The following is a 17083-nucleotide window of genomic DNA, read 5'->3' on the forward strand; positions in this document are numbered from 1 at the left end:
CATAAAGTAACAAAATTCATATAAAGAAAGATGTTAGGCAAGGAGACATAATCTTCCCAGTACTATTCACAGCTTGCTTAGAACAAGTGTTCCGAGACTTGGACTGGGAGAAGTTAGTGATAAGGATAGGCGAAGAATACCTCAGTAATCTGCGATGTGCTGATTACATTGCATTGCTAAGTAACTCAGGGGATGAACTGCAAGCTATAATCTGGGACCTAGACAAAAAAAGTAGAAAGTTAGGCTTGAAAATCAATATGTAGAATACTAAGATAAATTTAAACAGCCTAGGGAAGGAACACCAGTTTACGTTAGGTAGCGAAGCACTCAAAGTAGTAGGCGAATATGTCTACTTAGGACAGTTAGTAACCGCAGATGCGGACCATGAAATTGAAATAACAAAGATAATAAGATTGGTATGGAGAGAATTTGGCAAGCACTCGTAGATTATGGGTAGAAGCTTACTGTAAAGAGAAAATTGCACAACAGTTGCATCTTAACTGTATTCACCTATGGGGCTGAAACGTAGAGGCTAACAACGAGAGTTCTACATGAGTTGAGGACAACGCTGAGAACTATACAAAGAAGAATTTTAGGGATAACATTAGGAGATAGGAAACGCACAGAGTTGGTCAGAAAAATAACTCGTCACTGACATTCTAGTGTAAATCAAGAAGTAGTGGGCATGGGCAGGAGGTGTAGTGCGAAGAAAGGATAAGCGATGGTCTCTATGGGAACCAAGTGGATTCCAAGGCAAAGAAAGCGTAGCAGGGGGCGGCAGAAAGTTTGGTGGGCTGATGAGGTTAAGAAGTTCGCAGGGGTCAAGTGGATGCAGCTTGCACTGGACCGGAATAATTAGAGGAATATGGGAGAGGCCTTTGCCATGCAGTGAGTATTGTCAGGCTGATGATAATAATGACCTTAATATCGCGCCGCCTATAGCACTGCCCACCGCTTCTATAAATAAGTTTCGAAATAAACCACTCGTGTTCTCGTTCCTGCCAGCTTGTAGTCGTCTCGGTCTCTTGGTAATTCACGTCACGATACAGCTGCTTGAATACATTCCTTGATAGTGCTGCCTATGCAATGCCTGAACTAAACTTCATGAGGATTCTGTGTAATGTGGAATGTTTGCATGCACAATCCTATTGACGTTACGCACATCGGAGTCTAGGCTTTCATGCTGTAGAAAATCAAATGTCCAGACTTGAAGGCTGCCTCTCTTTTTATGAGGTACCTTTTCATTTCTTCTAAGCTGCTATTTGCTTCATAATTCCCGCCAAAGAGGGCACCTGTTCAAAGCATGCTGTATGCCATCTGCTCACGAAACACGCACAGACTGACAAAATCACTGATCGTGTCTTTGGAAGCAATGTTCAATCTAACTGCGGGTAATCTGTATTTCATGAAACGTAAGAATAGTTTCGTGTTGCTTTGCTACTAGGGGCTGCTCATTTGTGGTTCTTAAAAAGATGGCACATTGCCAACTTATTGTTTATTAAAGATAATCCAATTTTTACTGTTCATAAAATCTCATGCGGAGGTTAGGGCATACATAGGGTACCCAAAAGATAAAAAAGTATATATAGGCTCATATATTGAAAGCCTACAGAGCGGATCAGAGAAGTACCTTGAGGTAATGACATTTTACGTTTTACTCTAAATCAAGAAGATGTACATGGAAAGTGCATTTATTTCAAATAGAAGATAACCGATGTTACAAAATTGTAACAAATTAGATTCCGAGGAAAAAAAAGTGTCGCAGGGGCGGCAAACCTTAGATGCGTAGATGAGGGTATGTTTGCAGGGGTCTCGTGGAAGCAGCTATCACAGGGCCGGGCTAATTGGAGGAATATGTGAGATGCCTTTGCCCTGCTGTGGGTATTGTACAGCTCATGTTGATGGTGAGGATGCTTCTTTCATGCTGAAGTGTTTATTCTTGATTCTCCCGGCGAGTAACATTACTTGCTGCGAATAGCTCTATGGAACAGTTTATACGAAGCAAGCAGGAGACCAAGCAGGAAGCATGCAGTGATCTAGCGTCACTGATTTGAAAAATAGTCTGTTTACAAGCAGTCACAACGCTGAACAACTTCTAGACTTAAATTTTTCGGTCAACTTCATCACGGACACTTGAAAATTACGGACACAGACACATACCTTCAGCAACCATTTAAGTTTTCTGCAAGAACTAATCATACCAGTACAATACGACAATATATTTCTCGTATTAACACACAAAAACACTAGTTGTTCCGAAGGTCTGTCGACCTTTGGATTCGTTTGCCTGTCGTAGCAGCAAATTGCACTACTGTTGACGTTTTTTTTAAACTATGTGTGAAACCTTAATTTCTGAAGCCTTGTGACAAGCATTTTGTGTCCTTGGACAACCGCACACTTTTTATTGCTTCACTCAAGACATTACGGTGTTGAATTCCCTTGCCTGCATAGCTGTTTTTTCGAGTGACCATGAACTGCGTCTACTTTGTGAATGTTATTGTAACCACTTCTGCTTGAGCAAGAAAAGGCCGGCAGTTTCTATAAATAAGAAAACGTATTCTCTAAACAGATTCGTTGCGCCGGTCTACTCTTGCCTGTTCCGATTGGGCTCAGCATTAGTATGCTTTATCCATTTCAGAGCGGCGTTTCTCCTCAGTATATTTTAATTAAAATATATATATCTTTATATTAGTACATATCTAAGCAGTAACTTTAGCGGTTTAGCAATGCGTGATTGTTGAATACTCAAATAATCTATGTAATCTTGCGTATACGGATTTTATTGACTATTTGAAATGCAAACCTATGTAGAAAGCATAAGCATGCAACTACGGCCAATGTGCTGCTGTCATAGGTTTCTGCTTCACCAGTTTCGTGTGGAGTTGGACTTAAATCACCGGGACACGCTCCATATAAAAAATACAGACTTGGTACTAAGGACAAAGCTTTTAAATATTATCAATTTCACTTCCTCCATCGCGTAAACATTAGGACCGCTCTGGCCGTGTCTTTCGCAACCCTCCGTGTCTAAGATAAGTTGGACCTACTGCGCCGCCACCCGAAGAGCGTCCCCTGATTTGTGCACTAAAAGGCGCTGACAATGAAATTGAAGTTCCTGCAAACATTAAACAGAACAGTCAAACACCTCAACACCAATCGTAACTGTGCGGCCGTTTGAGGTGACTAGGGAATATATTCAGTAACCGCGAGAAGGATCCTGGTAGAACAGTGAGTGTAATCGGCAGAAATAATTCCAAAAGCCGCATGCGTAACATTTGGTGCTCATTTCATTCGTTCAACCGTCGGTTCCGCTCAACACCACAGGCTTATTATAACTAACCTTGCCGGAGAATAAAACAGACATCTTTCACTTTAGGTTTACAGTTGTAGGGCTCGTGGCGCGCCGCGCATTCGAAGGCCGCGCCACTTCCCAATGCTCCCTGCGCGCGTGCCTGTTTCCCTCTCCCCGCTCGCGCGGGGATAACCGGTCCCGCGCGAGGGGGCTATAAAATAAGGCACGCGCCGCGGTCTCGGCTCCCTTCTTGGTCCCTGGCGCTTCCTGGTCCCTGGCTCGTCGCTCCCGCTTCGCTCCCGGCTCTCCACGGAAACGACCCGCAGCCACCCGGACGACGACCCCGGACAGCCTCGACGACGCCCGCGCTTAACGTGAGATTAAAGAATGTTTGTTACACGGCCCACTGTGTGTTTGTCGTGCGCATCCCTCGGGCAGAGGAATCGCCCACAACTGGCGCCCAACGTGGGGCTGAATTAGCACCCATGTGGACGATTTTTCTGCCAACGTGGTAGCGCACGGCAACACGACGGGCCGGTCCTTTGTAGGTTAGGCGCGACGCCATTTTGAGTTTAGGGCTATCGTGTGTGCAGATGACACGGAGTGTAGTATAGTAGTGTTTGTACAGTGTTTTATTTTGTTTTGGGTTATGTGCGTGTTTGTTAGTGTCGGGCGGTTTGTATTTTAATTTTTTTTGTGCATATGTTAGTTTTATGAAGTGTTTAGCCTTTGTGACTAGCCTCTTGATGCGGGCTAGGTGGTAGTCGTGCGCGTTTAGGCTCCCGACCGGCCTTAGTTGTTGAGTGAAATGCCTCCGAGAAAAGACGTGCCAGATAGGGCAGCCGCTTCGGACGCCAGTGCGTCCGGAAGTGAGGTAAAGGACGCGGTAGAGTCTGTGCAGGTTACCGATGCGGCCGCCTTGATGAGGCAGATGAACGAGGCGTTGTCGATGTTCGCCCTTCAGCTCGGTTCGGTGGCTAGCGCCAACCAAGCCACAGCTGCGGCGGCAGTCTCGCGTTCGCGGATAAATGTAGAGGTTCCCTCCTTTTCCGGTTACACGGACGTAAAGTCAGTCCACGAGTTCCTGCAAGAACTCGAGGATTATCAGACGGCACTGGGTTCCCCAGACGACGTGGTGCTAGCGCAGGTAATCCCCGTGGCACTTGTTGAGAGCGCGGCGCGGTGGAGACGCTGCCAGCCGGCCTTCCAGTCGATGGCAGACTTCACAGATCGCTTCCGCGCCGAGTTCTTGCCGCCCGATTACGAACGCCGGATGCTTGAGGAGCTAGCGTTGCGCACACAGCACCCAGAGGAGAGCCTCCTCGAGTATGTACGCGCAATGCAGGAGCTCTACAAGAGGGCAGATCCCACGGCAACCGATCTTGAACAGGTCGCGCGCGTGATGAGGCAATGCCATCCGCGCTTCAAGCCGTATTTGCGGGGACGTGGTTTTGCAAACCTCGAGGCCCTAGCACAGGAAGCGAAGGTAGCACAGGCGGATTTACTCGCTGAATTGCGCTACCAGCCACCCCCCAGGCCAGCCGAATCGCTAGAGCCGCGATGCGCCTGGGCCGGAGGCCAAGACTACGCGCCGCGCGCCAGGGGCGCCGACGTAATGACGGTTGGGCAGGAAAGGCCAGCGGAAGGCTCCGATATTCCTCGCGCTCTTGACCCGTACGCGTTCGAGCAGCGGCGTCGAGCTGGGCTCGCCAGCGACGTCCGCATAGGCGCGGAGAGAGGGGAAATACGTCCCCAACCGCTTCGTGCAACGCGGCATCCCCCGACCGCGCGGCAGGTGAACGATCGGCTTTGCTGGAATTGCAACCAGCCGGGCCACGTGGCACGAGAGTGTCAAGCAAGGCGTACGCAGGGAAACGCGGACCGCCGGCGGCCATAATTGGTGACACCAGCCTGTCGCCGTCGGCGGGAGAATTTCGTGGTAACCACGGCGGACAATGGGAAATGTACTCCCACGCCGCGTCACCGGGCGACCGCTCCGGGGGCGCAGAGGCTTTTGTCCCCCTTGCCTGTAGAGCGCAAGGAATGTTGTCGCGCTCGAGCCCTTTTATGCTAGTGCGGTTAGTTGGTCAAAGCTACTCGGCACTCGTTGACACGGGCTCAACTCTGTCATTGGTCGGTGATGATGTTTTCGAAGCCTGCCGTAGATGTAACATCCGTGTAAGGCCAGCAGAAACCCCTTTGAGCTTAGCAGCAGGGACAACAAAAGCAGAAGGAGCGGTGCGTCTGGTCCTGCGTTTTGACGGCAGGAAGCGGAGGCATCGCTTCGTCTATCTGCCCGGCTTAGCCATACCAGTTATTCTGGGAAGAGATTTTCTTTCGAGCGAAGGCATTGTGCTTGACATGGGGGAGAACGGCTATCGCTACAGCCCCTTCACCCCCCTCATTCCCTTTGTTAGTGCACCCAAACAGGAATGCGTGGCTGAGCGAGCGAGCGTTCACGCTTTTGTCGCAGAGGGCTCCCCCGCGACACTGAATGGTAGCCCATTAGAAGCAATTATCGCGTCCTTCTCGGGAACCGGTAGTCAGCGCCGAAGGCTCGTAGAAACTTTACTCCCGTTTTCGGATTGTTTCACAGAGAAACCAGGCAGGACCGACTTGCTTCAGCACGAGATCGAAACGGGTGATGCGCGCCCTTTCAGATGTAACCCGCGGCCGTTAAGCGCGCATAAGAGACAGCTTCTCGACAGCGCCCTTGACGAGATGATAGATACCGGCGCGGTGAGACCCTCACAAAGTCCCTGGGCGTCCCCAGTGGTTCTAGCGCCAAAGAAAGATGGTTCGGTCAGGCTGTGTGTTGATTATCGAAAGCTCAACTCACTGACGCCTACGGTTGCGTATCCTTTCCAGTCGATCGAGGCTGTGATGTACGCGTTAGGGAACGCAAGGTTCTTCACAGTCCTGGATGCAAGCAGAGGGTACCTGCAGATTGAGGTGGCGGAAGGTGACATTCAGAAAACCGCATTCACCTGTCACCGCGGGCTCTTCGAATTTACTCGACTCCCGTTTGGTTTGTCTAATGCACCGAGCACGTTCATGCGATTGATGGACATCGTGCTGGGCGATGCAAGGTTCAACTACGCGATGGCGTACCTCGACGACGTCGTGATATTCTCACAGTCGTTCGAAGAGCATCTCATTCACTTGAATTCCGTTCTTGAAAGAATGAGACGTGCGGGTATAACGATCAACCCAAAGAAAGTACAGTTGGCATCGAAGAGAGTGAACCTCTTGGGATTTGTGGTTGATGATGGCACTTTGAGACCGAACGATGACAAACTGCAGGCAATTTTGAACTACCCCTGCCCGACGGACGTGAAAAGCTTGCAGAGGTTTTTGGGAATGGTTGCCTTCTACAGACAATTCATCCCTAGTTGTTCAGAGCTCGCTAGGCCGTTGAACCAGCTGTTGCGAAAAGGCTCGAAGTGGGTCTGGGGCAAGGAACAGAACGACGCTTTTGTTGCCTTGGCTCGCGCGATAGCGAACACCGCTAGTTTGCGCCTCCCCGACCTGAACAAGCCGTTTGTCTTGCAGACAGATGCTAGTGATGCCGGTGTAGGAGCTGTTTTGTTGCAGGAACACGAGGGCAAGCTGCGCCCTGTCGCGTTCGCTAGCCGCACGCTCACATCAGCGGAGCGGAATTACTCCGTGACCGAAAAGGAATGCCTGGCGATAATGTTCGCATTGTCAAAGTTCGACATGTACCTAGACGGAGCGGTTTTCACCGTGCAGACAGATCACCAGGCACTTTCGTGGTTAAAGAGGCTGAAAAACCCCGCAGGCAGACTCGCGAGATGGGCGCTGACGTTGCAACGTTACGCGTACGCCATTGAGTACCGCCGGGGCAGCATGAATAAGGTGGCCGATGCGTTATCGCGCGCACCGTTGAAGGCTGGCAGAAGCGCAGAAGAGGCGCAGACCAGCATTACTGGAAGCGGCGTCGCCGCTAGTGGAGAGGAGGAGAGGGCGGACGCGAGTGTCGCGCCCTGCGTAGTTAAAGAGAGAAAGGAGGTGGACAGAGTTGCCGCGCTGTGCTGCGAGAGAGAGAAGGCGCAGCAGCTGGTGGCGGCGACTACTCGCCTGCCAAGAAGCGAGGCAGAGAGAAATCTGTCATGGGGAGTAGCGGTCAGTAGGGAAGAGCTAATTGAGGCCCAGAAAGCAGACGGTCTATGCCAGCGGGTGCTGAAAGAGCTAGCGAGTAGTGCAGCTTGCACCGGGAACGCTGAGGGCAAGTACGACGCGTATCTGCTGGGCGATGACGGCTTACTGCTCCGCTACATCCCCCAACTTGACGAGGAAGAGGCGATTGCATCCCCCTTCCGAGTCGTGGTCCCGAGGAAGTTGCGGAAACGATTCCTCCAGTACTTCCATGACTCAGCGCTGGCAGGCCATGGCAGCGGCAGTAAGACTTATGACAAGTTATGCCGTGTCGCGACCTGGCCAGGTATGAGAAAGGATGTGCTGGGTTACGCCCGTACATGTCCTGTTTGCCAGGTAGCCAAGCCTCGGGCGGGGAAACCCGCTGGCATGATGAAGCCGGTAGTTAGCAACTATCCGTGGCAAGTGGTCGCGTGCGATATCATGGGACCCCTCCCTCGCTCCGCGCGCGGACACCAATATATCCTGGTAATAACGGACCACTATTCCAAGTGGGTTGAGGTTTTCCCCCTTAGGAAGCTTGTGTCAGAACGGATTTGGGAGAAACTGTTGGAGACATTCACTCGTTTCGGTTTCCCTTCCGACCTCATTACAGACAATGCTTCGTATTTCACAAGCAAAGTCTTTGCTGATTCCTGTCGGGCGCTTCAAATCCGCCACAGGAAAACGAGTCCCTACCACGCTCAGAGCAACATAACCGAGAGAGTGAATCGGAATGTTAAGAGTATGCTGGTCGCGACGACCGAGCAGCACAGAGATTGGGACGCACGGCTGTCCGAACTGGCTTTCGCCACTAGAACAACCGTGAACAGGTCGGTAGGTATGACACCTGCTTACTTGAATTTTGGGAAAGAGATCGCTTTTCCGCTAGAGAACGCCCTACTTGACGCGGCGGGGCCCGCGCCCCCTCCGCTTACACAGTACGCGGCAAAGCTCCGCGAGCGCCTTGAGGCAGCGCAGCGCGCGGCTCGTGAAAACCTCGATGTCGCGCGCATGGAGCAAGCGGATCAGTACAACAAAAGTCGTCGTCACGTCGTTTTCAACACGGGCGACTTGGTACTGAAAAGAACGCACCCGCTTAGTAACGCAGCGCGTGGTTTCGCCGCGTCGCTAGCGCACAAGTGGGTTGGACCGTTCGAAGTTACGGCACGGACTACGCCACTCACCTACCAGCTGCGGTTGTTGGCGAGCGGTGAAACCGCTGGTCCGGTGCACGTCGCAGACTTGAAAGCTTACCACCTTCGCAAGGACGATAACTGCGAAGCGGAGGAAGCTCAAAACGATGCAGGTAGCAACCCGGTTCGCAACCGACGCTATAACCTAAGGCCAAGGTAGTGCACTACTTTGTCTAACGTTTGCTTCTTTCAGAATGCATTCTGATAAGATTTTGCAGCAGCCAGATGAACCACCGTCGCTGGGGCAGGAAACCGCACCCAGCGCTTGGTTCAAGGAGGGGCCACTTAAACAGGGGGTACCCCCCTAGTTTGTGGCCCATTATTGTGACCAGCGCGGCCATGCTGGCCGTCTTCAACGCGTCTGGAGTGGAGCCCGCTGCCCAGGCCTGGAGTACGGGCCTAAAGAAGCCAGGTGTGCCCGGGGCGAAAACGCCTGGCTCTGGCGGGATGCCATCTCAGCTGGTCCGTGGGACGGGAGAAGCAGCAGGCATGGCGGGACTGTTCCGGCTGGTCCCTCTCCGGCAGCGGCCACATCCTCGGGGTCACAGCGCCGGGGCCACATCCTCGGGGTCACGGATACGCCTGGCAGCGGCCCTGAGCTGCTGCTCTACATCGTTGACTCCTTTCCACGTGGCGCCGTGCTGGATGCACATTGCAGCAGGAAGCCTTCATATTTTACGCTGACCCGGGCTCGGACATGGACATGGCCCGGCTGTTGGCGGAGCCCGGGTCGGACGCTGAGGGGGGGGAAGATGTAGGGCTCGTGGCGCGCCGCGCATTCGAAGGCCGCGCCACTTCCCAATGCTCCCTGCGCGCGTGCCTGTTTCCCTCTCCCCGCTCGCGCGGGGATAACCGGTCCCGCGCGAGGGGGCTATAAAATAAGGCACGCGCCGCGGTCTCGGCTCCCTTCTTGGTCCCTGGCGCTTCCTGGTCCCTGGCTCGTCGCTCCCGCTTCGCTCCCGGCTCTCCACGGAAACGACCCGCAGCCACCCGGACGACGACCCCGGACAGCCTCGACGACGCCCGCGCTTAACGTGAGATTAAAGAATGTTTGTTACACGGCCCACTGTGTGTTTGTCGTGCGCATCCCTCGGGCAGAGGAATCGCCCACACAGTAAATATTACAAAAAATATTTTTGAAGTGTGCAATATTAATGAACCGAATTTGGAGAGGAAGTTTTCGCTGAGGGCGACCGAGTGCTGTAAACACAACCAGCGTTTCTATGTGCATCAAAGTTCACCGACTTTTCAGCCAAATCCACTTTCATGCTCTGCGAATGCGAATGTGTATGCACCCACTTGCTTGTTCGAATCGGTAGCGATGCGCGACTGCGCAGTGAAGAAACTTTGTTCTCCTCCTCTCCACGCCTGTGCACTCATCTGCTAGCATACCGCTACCAACAGCTCTGTAGAAAGCGCTGAGGCGGGACAGCTGTTGAACGGCGCAACTGTTTACCATGGTAACGGCTCATGCGCAATGCAGGTCTTCTTCTGGAACGGCGAAATGAGCGAAGGGTAGCGGTGCAGCTTTTGGCTACACAATTCATAGTAAAGAAATTTTCCGTGATCGGAAGCAGACTGCCGACTCTCTTAACTCAAACCACTGCAATCTAAAGTGCCGCGGCTTAGTGTGGAATACAAATGCCCGTAAACACTAACAGGCTCACCGCTAGTGGCGTGCGAGAGAAATATTGTGTCCACTTTGCCAGCGCGTGAGGAGAAAGCCTTTCTTGAAGCGAAACTTTGTCTTCACACTACTAAGGTGTCATGCTTCCCGCGCTGTTGGTGCTGCGGACGACGGCGGGTCCGGTTGCTTACTCACGGCAATTTCTTGTGTCATACTACTGAGCTCTGTATGTGCTGTGTGCGGGCAATTGTAACGCCCTTGTAATAGCTTGGAAGTAATTTCTTCCTATTGGCTCAGTCATATGCATTTCCCTATTATAGCACACGTCTGTTCTAGCATTGTTCGCGCACTAAAATGCGGATGCCGCCACCGCGGTTTTGTCTCGATATGTTATCAAGACCGTAAGTGGGCCTTTAAGATTTGTGTCGCTGCGAGCATAATGTTAATGCAGTGAAGTTTTTCGACCTATGATGCACTTTGGAGGCGGATACCGTGATATATGTTTGAAATAGATGTAAAATACGGTCACTTGATGGAAGCATAAATCAACGTATTTGTATAATATGAAGGCTTTCTGATGCGTTCATATGAAAGACAAAATCAATTCTTTCATCTCCTCTACGCCAGGTTTTAAGGAGTTGTAATGGCGGCCTGAATTTTGCGTCTATAACGCTCGTTATGATATGGGCCGTAGATTTTGGTAGTAATAGTGGCTCTAAATTGGAACATTTCATGGAACCCTACCTGATAAATTGAAAATGGTTAAGAAATTTCTCCACTGTTCATCTAGATAGATTCGATGTAACATTTTATTGCTACCACTATACGTGTTATAAACCAGCTGCGGCAGGCTTAATTATACGAAAATTCATGCAGTGTTGTGGATAATTGAAAACATATTAACAAAGACGGCGCAAAACACAAATTGCATCTTAAACTTGGAGGGTCGTAGTTAGTAGTACATAATCATGAAGTTTGCAGCACTGAATGTTTTACAAAACGGTGGGAAGAGACAAAACAGAAAAGAGGTGCTTCTTCACGCTTGCGCCATATAATAAAGCACCTGATGTAAATGCAAGCTTCTAAAGCGCTAAAGATCGCCCATCGATCGCTGTAAACACACGCTGCACGAAAGAGTATACCGCAAAAATTATGACTGCGCTTAGGTGTGCTGAAGAGCGGAAATGACGAAAACCACTTTACAGGACTGTTTTCAGAAAGTGCATAGTGATTCAAGCCTACTATCACCATCCTCAACATATATCTGTGCTTTCATCATTATCAATCGAATGCACCGTCTTCCTCATCACTGCTATCATAACTTTTATTTTCACTTTACGAATCGTTGTTGTCATTGCTACAAAATTACAACAGGTTTGTCACAAGCTCGTCATATTTCATTTTGCCTTTGTTGCATTTATTTTGCACACTCGGCTTGGGATTGGAAGAATAGCGCTACTATTACCGCTGGAGATAGATTTTTGTCGGTCAGTTCCTGTAAACATTTTCGTAGCCCATGAGCCTGGTAATGCATTCGCCTTAACACACATTTACAATGGAGTCCCAAATTCTCTATGTTGAACTTTGGTCCCAAAATGACAATGTGTTTTTGGAGCATCAAATATCTAAGGTGGAAAATTAACGTGTTCCAAATAATGTGCTTTATTTGTGCGAATGTTCTTATTCTGCCCTTTCCTTCAAAACGTGCAGAAAAGTTGACTGCTGCAGAATAAAAGAATAGATAGAACTGATAAGCCCCCTCTCCCCCTTCGTTATGAATTAAAATGTATACTTTCTGGAGTGTTTTGTGAATTTGGTTCCATTATCTAAACCTAGCTACACCAGAACTTTTATGTATCTGTTGTAATTTTGGCAGGCACAACAGTAATCTTTATTCATCCCAATAATATTATCTAATTGTTCTATTCAATAAATGCATTTGCTCTACTTACAAGCGTAATTAAAAATGAACAACAATAGCCTTGAACTACGCTTGAAAATCGTCATATGCCAACAGCGTGCTCCACAATTTCAGGCATTCTTATCTGAGACATTTAGACATTAGGTCCTCACAGTAACTATCACCATTCGTCTAAAATAAAAATTACCTCTATTTCAACATTCTAAGCCATGGAATTGTATGAGAATCGTAGGTGAATACTATTCAAAATCTCAAAACGCTGCCCGCCGATGATGTCAAGACAATTTCTCTGGTCACTTCAGGCATCTTTCTCACGGCAATAAATATAATAGCAAATCATTTCCCAGTGACTGCCAATGGCCTTGTTTGTACAATTAATACAAATATTTTGTATGCTTGAGATAGAGCCCTTGGGCCTGTAAAACCTGCACAGCATATATTATAACCGTTAGCCATGGAAAGTAAACATCCTCGTGCAAAGGAGGCGAGGATACTGTCTCGTAGATTTTCCTAAAACAATTTTGTTCAACATTACTTGCTTTGATGGTTCTTTTACAGCATGAACTCTTACTTGTCAGGCATGCGACAAACCTATAATTAGCCTCAGATTTGAGAAACAAAATGTAAAGCAAATGTTTCCTAGGATAATTAGGTCTTGCTAAGAAAGCTTTTCTAGTATGAATTACATCCTACCTGACTACTAAAATTGGTTCAATCTTTAGCAACTGCAAAATTTTGCAACTAGCATTTATTAGTACTTTCAGCTTTGCAGAAACGACAGCATTATAGTTGGCATTACATTTCTATAAAATCTAAAATGTTGTCTGTGCTAAATTCGTAAGGTGTTTCTATTGTAGACATAGTATAGTATTATAGTATTGTACTAATGTCTAAAATTTAAAATCTAAAATGTAGTTAGTACTCAACTCGAACGGCGTTTCTAATGCGGACTTCAAAACCTTAGGAGGAATTTGAAAAATGCATTTCAAATTTCCATGATGACATTATATTGGCGCAATCTTCATAGTTCACATTATGAAATCTGCAACTTTGAAAGTAAATATGTTGAAATATCTACGAGGTGTCTTAGGAAATATTCTCTCTGTATATTCGTTTTGAACAAATGTTAGGACCTGGCCTTGTTGCCCTTTTGATATATCTTAATCACTTACACTTGCGAAGTACTGGAAGTAGCAGGCGATTATGTCTACTTAGGACAGGTAGTAACCGCAGATCCGGACGATGAAAAGGAAATAACAGGAAGAATAAGATTGGGATGGAGCGCATTTCGCAAGCACTCGCAGATTATGACTAGCAGCTTACCGGTATCCCTCAAGAGAAAAGTATACCACAGTTGCATCTTACCTGTACTCATCTAAGGGGCTGAAACGTGGAGGCTAACCAAGAGGGTTCTACTTAAGTTGAGAACAACGTAGAGGGCTATGGACGCAAAATGGTAGGGGTAACATTAAGTGATAGGAAGCGTGCAGAGTGGGTCAGAGAAATAACTCAAGTTACCGACATTATAGCGGAAATTAAGAAGAAGAAATGGGCATGGGCGGGACATGTAGTGCGAAGAGAGAATAACCGATGGTCGCTTAGGGTAACAAACTGGATTCCAAGAGAAGGAAAGCGTAGCAGGGGGCGGCAGAAAGTTAGGTAGGCGGATGAGGTTAAGAAGTTCGCGAGGGTCAAGTGGATGCAGTTAGCACAGAACCGGGTTAAGTGGAGAAATATGGGAAAGGCCTTCGCCCTGCAGTGGGTATAGTCAGGCGGATGATGATGATGACGAATCACTTACAAGTCGGCCGTATCATATTCTATTGTTCTTTTGTATTCGTTCCGCTCTTCATCCTTGCTCAAGAACCTGGACATCATGCACTTGCAATTGTCTCGTTGCCAACCCGGTGGTCCTTGACGCAGGTAAATTACTTTTGGCGTTCCAAGTATCTGAAAACCCATATAATATATTGTTTTATCATACAGTTCACTGGGATGCCCTTGCTTCCTTGTATCAGTCTATATATGCAATGTCAAAGGTTATACTACGTCCCATAAAGCTTACTCTGCAAATCAAAACAAATATAATTTTGCTGATATAAAGCAGTGGTTATTCGGTGTGAGATGCTGTAGGCACAAAACTGAATAACTTCATATACAATAATAAAATGTTCCTTTTGGCACGCAAGAGACACATGTTACTTCGAAAGACCAGAATAGCGTTATTGCTTGTGGGCACTTTAATAATTTGCCGTCCCATAAAATCATTTCTATAAAAAACATCGCGTAACACCTTTATAATATTTCCCGTTAGGTGAGGCAGGGGCCAGCCTAGGAACAAATTAATTTGTTCCTTCTAAACCTCTAGAAAAACGTTCTAGAGCTCCTGAAGCTATTATGAGTAGTGTTCAAATATTAGCTAAAATTGAGGTGTCACTTGATATTTAATACTTCAAATATTCGATATTTTCAGGATGTTTTGTTAAGAGGGTACACAGGGAAAGGCTTAAATTTGAAAGAGACCACAACAGGCAGCACAACGAAGTTCAGCGCTTACAATTTAAATTTTAAATCTATTTGCCTATGCGATTCTATCATCGAGAACCGCTGAAGCAAAAACTCTGTTAGCGCAGGAGAAATAACCAAGTTCTTCGTCAAGCGCATTCTCCTGCTACAATGCGTCATCTTGAAGTACTGAAACACAAGCCGTCGAAGGACGACCGCCTACAACCCGCAGACTAACGGACTTGTGGAGGAGAAGGAGGAGGAGGAGGAGGAGGAGGAAGATGAGGAGGAGAGGCAGAGAGGTTAACCCGTAAAAGAAACCGGTTGGCTACCCTGCACTGGGGGAAAGGGGGGAGTGAATATAAAAATTGTGGGAGAGGGATGGTTGAAGTTAGTACAGTCACATCAATGACATGCCACATCACATCATCGTCACTGTCATATCACGTAACATAACAGCAAACTCATAGTTATTCGATTACGCCTATGCTTTTCATAAAGCGGAGCAGTACCTGGGAGGGCTTCACCGTAGACGATCGCTGTGGAGAGGGACCTAAAATCTAATTGCAGTCCATGGGCGTCCATCTAGATCCTCCAGCGTACGGCGTAGACACTGTCTTTCCTCACTGTATATGGGGCACTCACAGAGAATGTGGCTTATAGACTCGTCGCACCCACAGTTTGTATATTCAGGGCTGTTTGCCATGCCTATTATAAAATAATACGAGCTTGTGAATGCTACACCAACCCACAGGAGGCACAGGAAAGTTTCTTCGCGTCGGGACAGGCCAGGTGGAAGGCGGAGCTTCAGGTCATGTTCCAGGGATTTTAAGCGGCAGTTCGCAAACTTGCCAGAATTCCAAAAAGAGAGCGTGTGCGTCTGCCCTGGAAACGCGAATCAACACACAATCGCCGTCTTGGTGGTCTGTTCGTGCGACCTCGTCCGCCCGAAGATTGACCGCTACTCCCTTGTCTCCTGGAAGCCATAGGAAAATGATGTCATGTCCTCCAATTATTGCACAGTGATGAATTTGCCGTATTTCCGCAACGAGTTGTTCATGGGCTCCACGGCGAAGAGCCGCTTTTAAGGCTTGCAGTGCTGCTTTTGAATCTGTGAAAATAGACAACCACTGAGTGCTCTGCTGACTGATATGCCTAATTGCGACACGAAGAGCGGTTAGCTCTGCAGCTGGTGAAGAAGTCTGGTGAATTTTCCTAACTTTTATTTCTGTAATATTGTAGGGTATGACCATAGAGCCTGAAGAACTCACGGCATTCACTGAACCATCGTTGTAGACGTGCAAACGATTTGCATGGTGCTCATGGAAGTAATCAAGACTGAATTGTTTTAGTTCTGTCGGCGATAGCTCGACCTTCTTCCTGATGGCGGGTATTGAAAGAAGCACAAGTGGTTTATTTAGGCTCCATAGTGGAAAGGACGGTCTAGATGCGGGTGTAAACTGCGACGGCAAAATAGCGCGATGCGCATCAATGGTCTCTGTAGACGATGTACGTGGCCTGGTAATAGAAAGACTGGCGAAATGATGACAGGGAACCCGGGAGGTGTGTCGGAAATGTGCCCTCAGGACGTCAACTGTTAGGTAGGTAGATATGAGATGCTCCTGTGCAATTAAAATGGTAGCAGCCGTAGAGTCACATTTCGGCAATCCCAGCCAGGTTCTCAGAGCTTGAGCTTGAACGCTCTGTAGAATTCCTAAGTTGGTTTTCCTGATATTTCTAAGTGCAGGTAAGCTGTACCAAAGAAGTGCCATAAATAATGCACGGTATAGCTGGAGCATCAACCGCACGGATGCTCCCCATGAGTTTACCCCAATAAAGGCAATTACGTGAGCAATTGCTGTCAGCCTCTTTTTAATGAATGAAATATGGGAGTCCACGAAAGATTTCGGTCGACGATCCCTCCCAGAAAGCGATAGATACTTGCTTAGGATATTGCTTTAACATCAATGTGTACAGTGTAAGGTGACACGTTCTTGCGTGTAAATGGAACTAGCGAACACTTTTCAGTTGCTATCTGCAGACCTTGCAAGTGGAGGTAGGCCGCAACTATACTTGTCGCCTTTTGAAACCTCGCCCTAACCTGTGGGCGCGTAACTCCTGATGCCCAGATACAGATGTCGTCTGCATATAATGAAAGTTGCGGCGATTGTGGTATTAGGTGGACAAGCCAGACAAGATTAAGGTTGAAAAGCGTTGGGCTTAGTATTCCGCCCTGTGGGGCTCCACGGGAAGTTAAATGAGATGTTGGGCCATCCTCAGTCTGCATAAAGTGAGTTGTTTTCGATAAATAGCTGCGTATCCAGCAAAAAACACGACCGCCAAGCTCGGCAGCTTCCCGAGCGTCCAAAATGGCCCGGTGAGTGACA

General features: G+C 48.2%; 1 protein-coding gene across 4 annotated transcripts in view; it reads right to left on the bottom strand.

The window, feature by feature from the left end:
- LOC146170906 (uncharacterized) overlaps positions 1–17083 on the bottom strand; it is a 141491-nt gene that overhangs the window by 110793 nt on the left and 13615 nt on the right. For all 4 annotated transcript variants that reach the window (XM_084586706.1, XM_084586704.1, XM_084586707.1 and 1 more), the window contains exon 2: positions 13993–14141. In XM_084586706.1, coding sequence (XP_084442832.1) covers positions 13993–14141 — 149 coding nt within the window. The remainder of the gene's footprint in view (positions 1–13992; positions 14142–17083) is intronic.

The sequence above is a fragment of the Amblyomma maculatum genome, unplaced genomic scaffold (assembly GCF_055883805.1).
Source record: "Amblyomma maculatum isolate TAMU_Amacu unplaced genomic scaffold, ASM5588380v1 scaffold_28, whole genome shotgun sequence".
Classification (NCBI taxonomy): Eukaryota; Metazoa; Arthropoda; class Arachnida; order Ixodida; family Ixodidae; genus Amblyomma; species Amblyomma maculatum.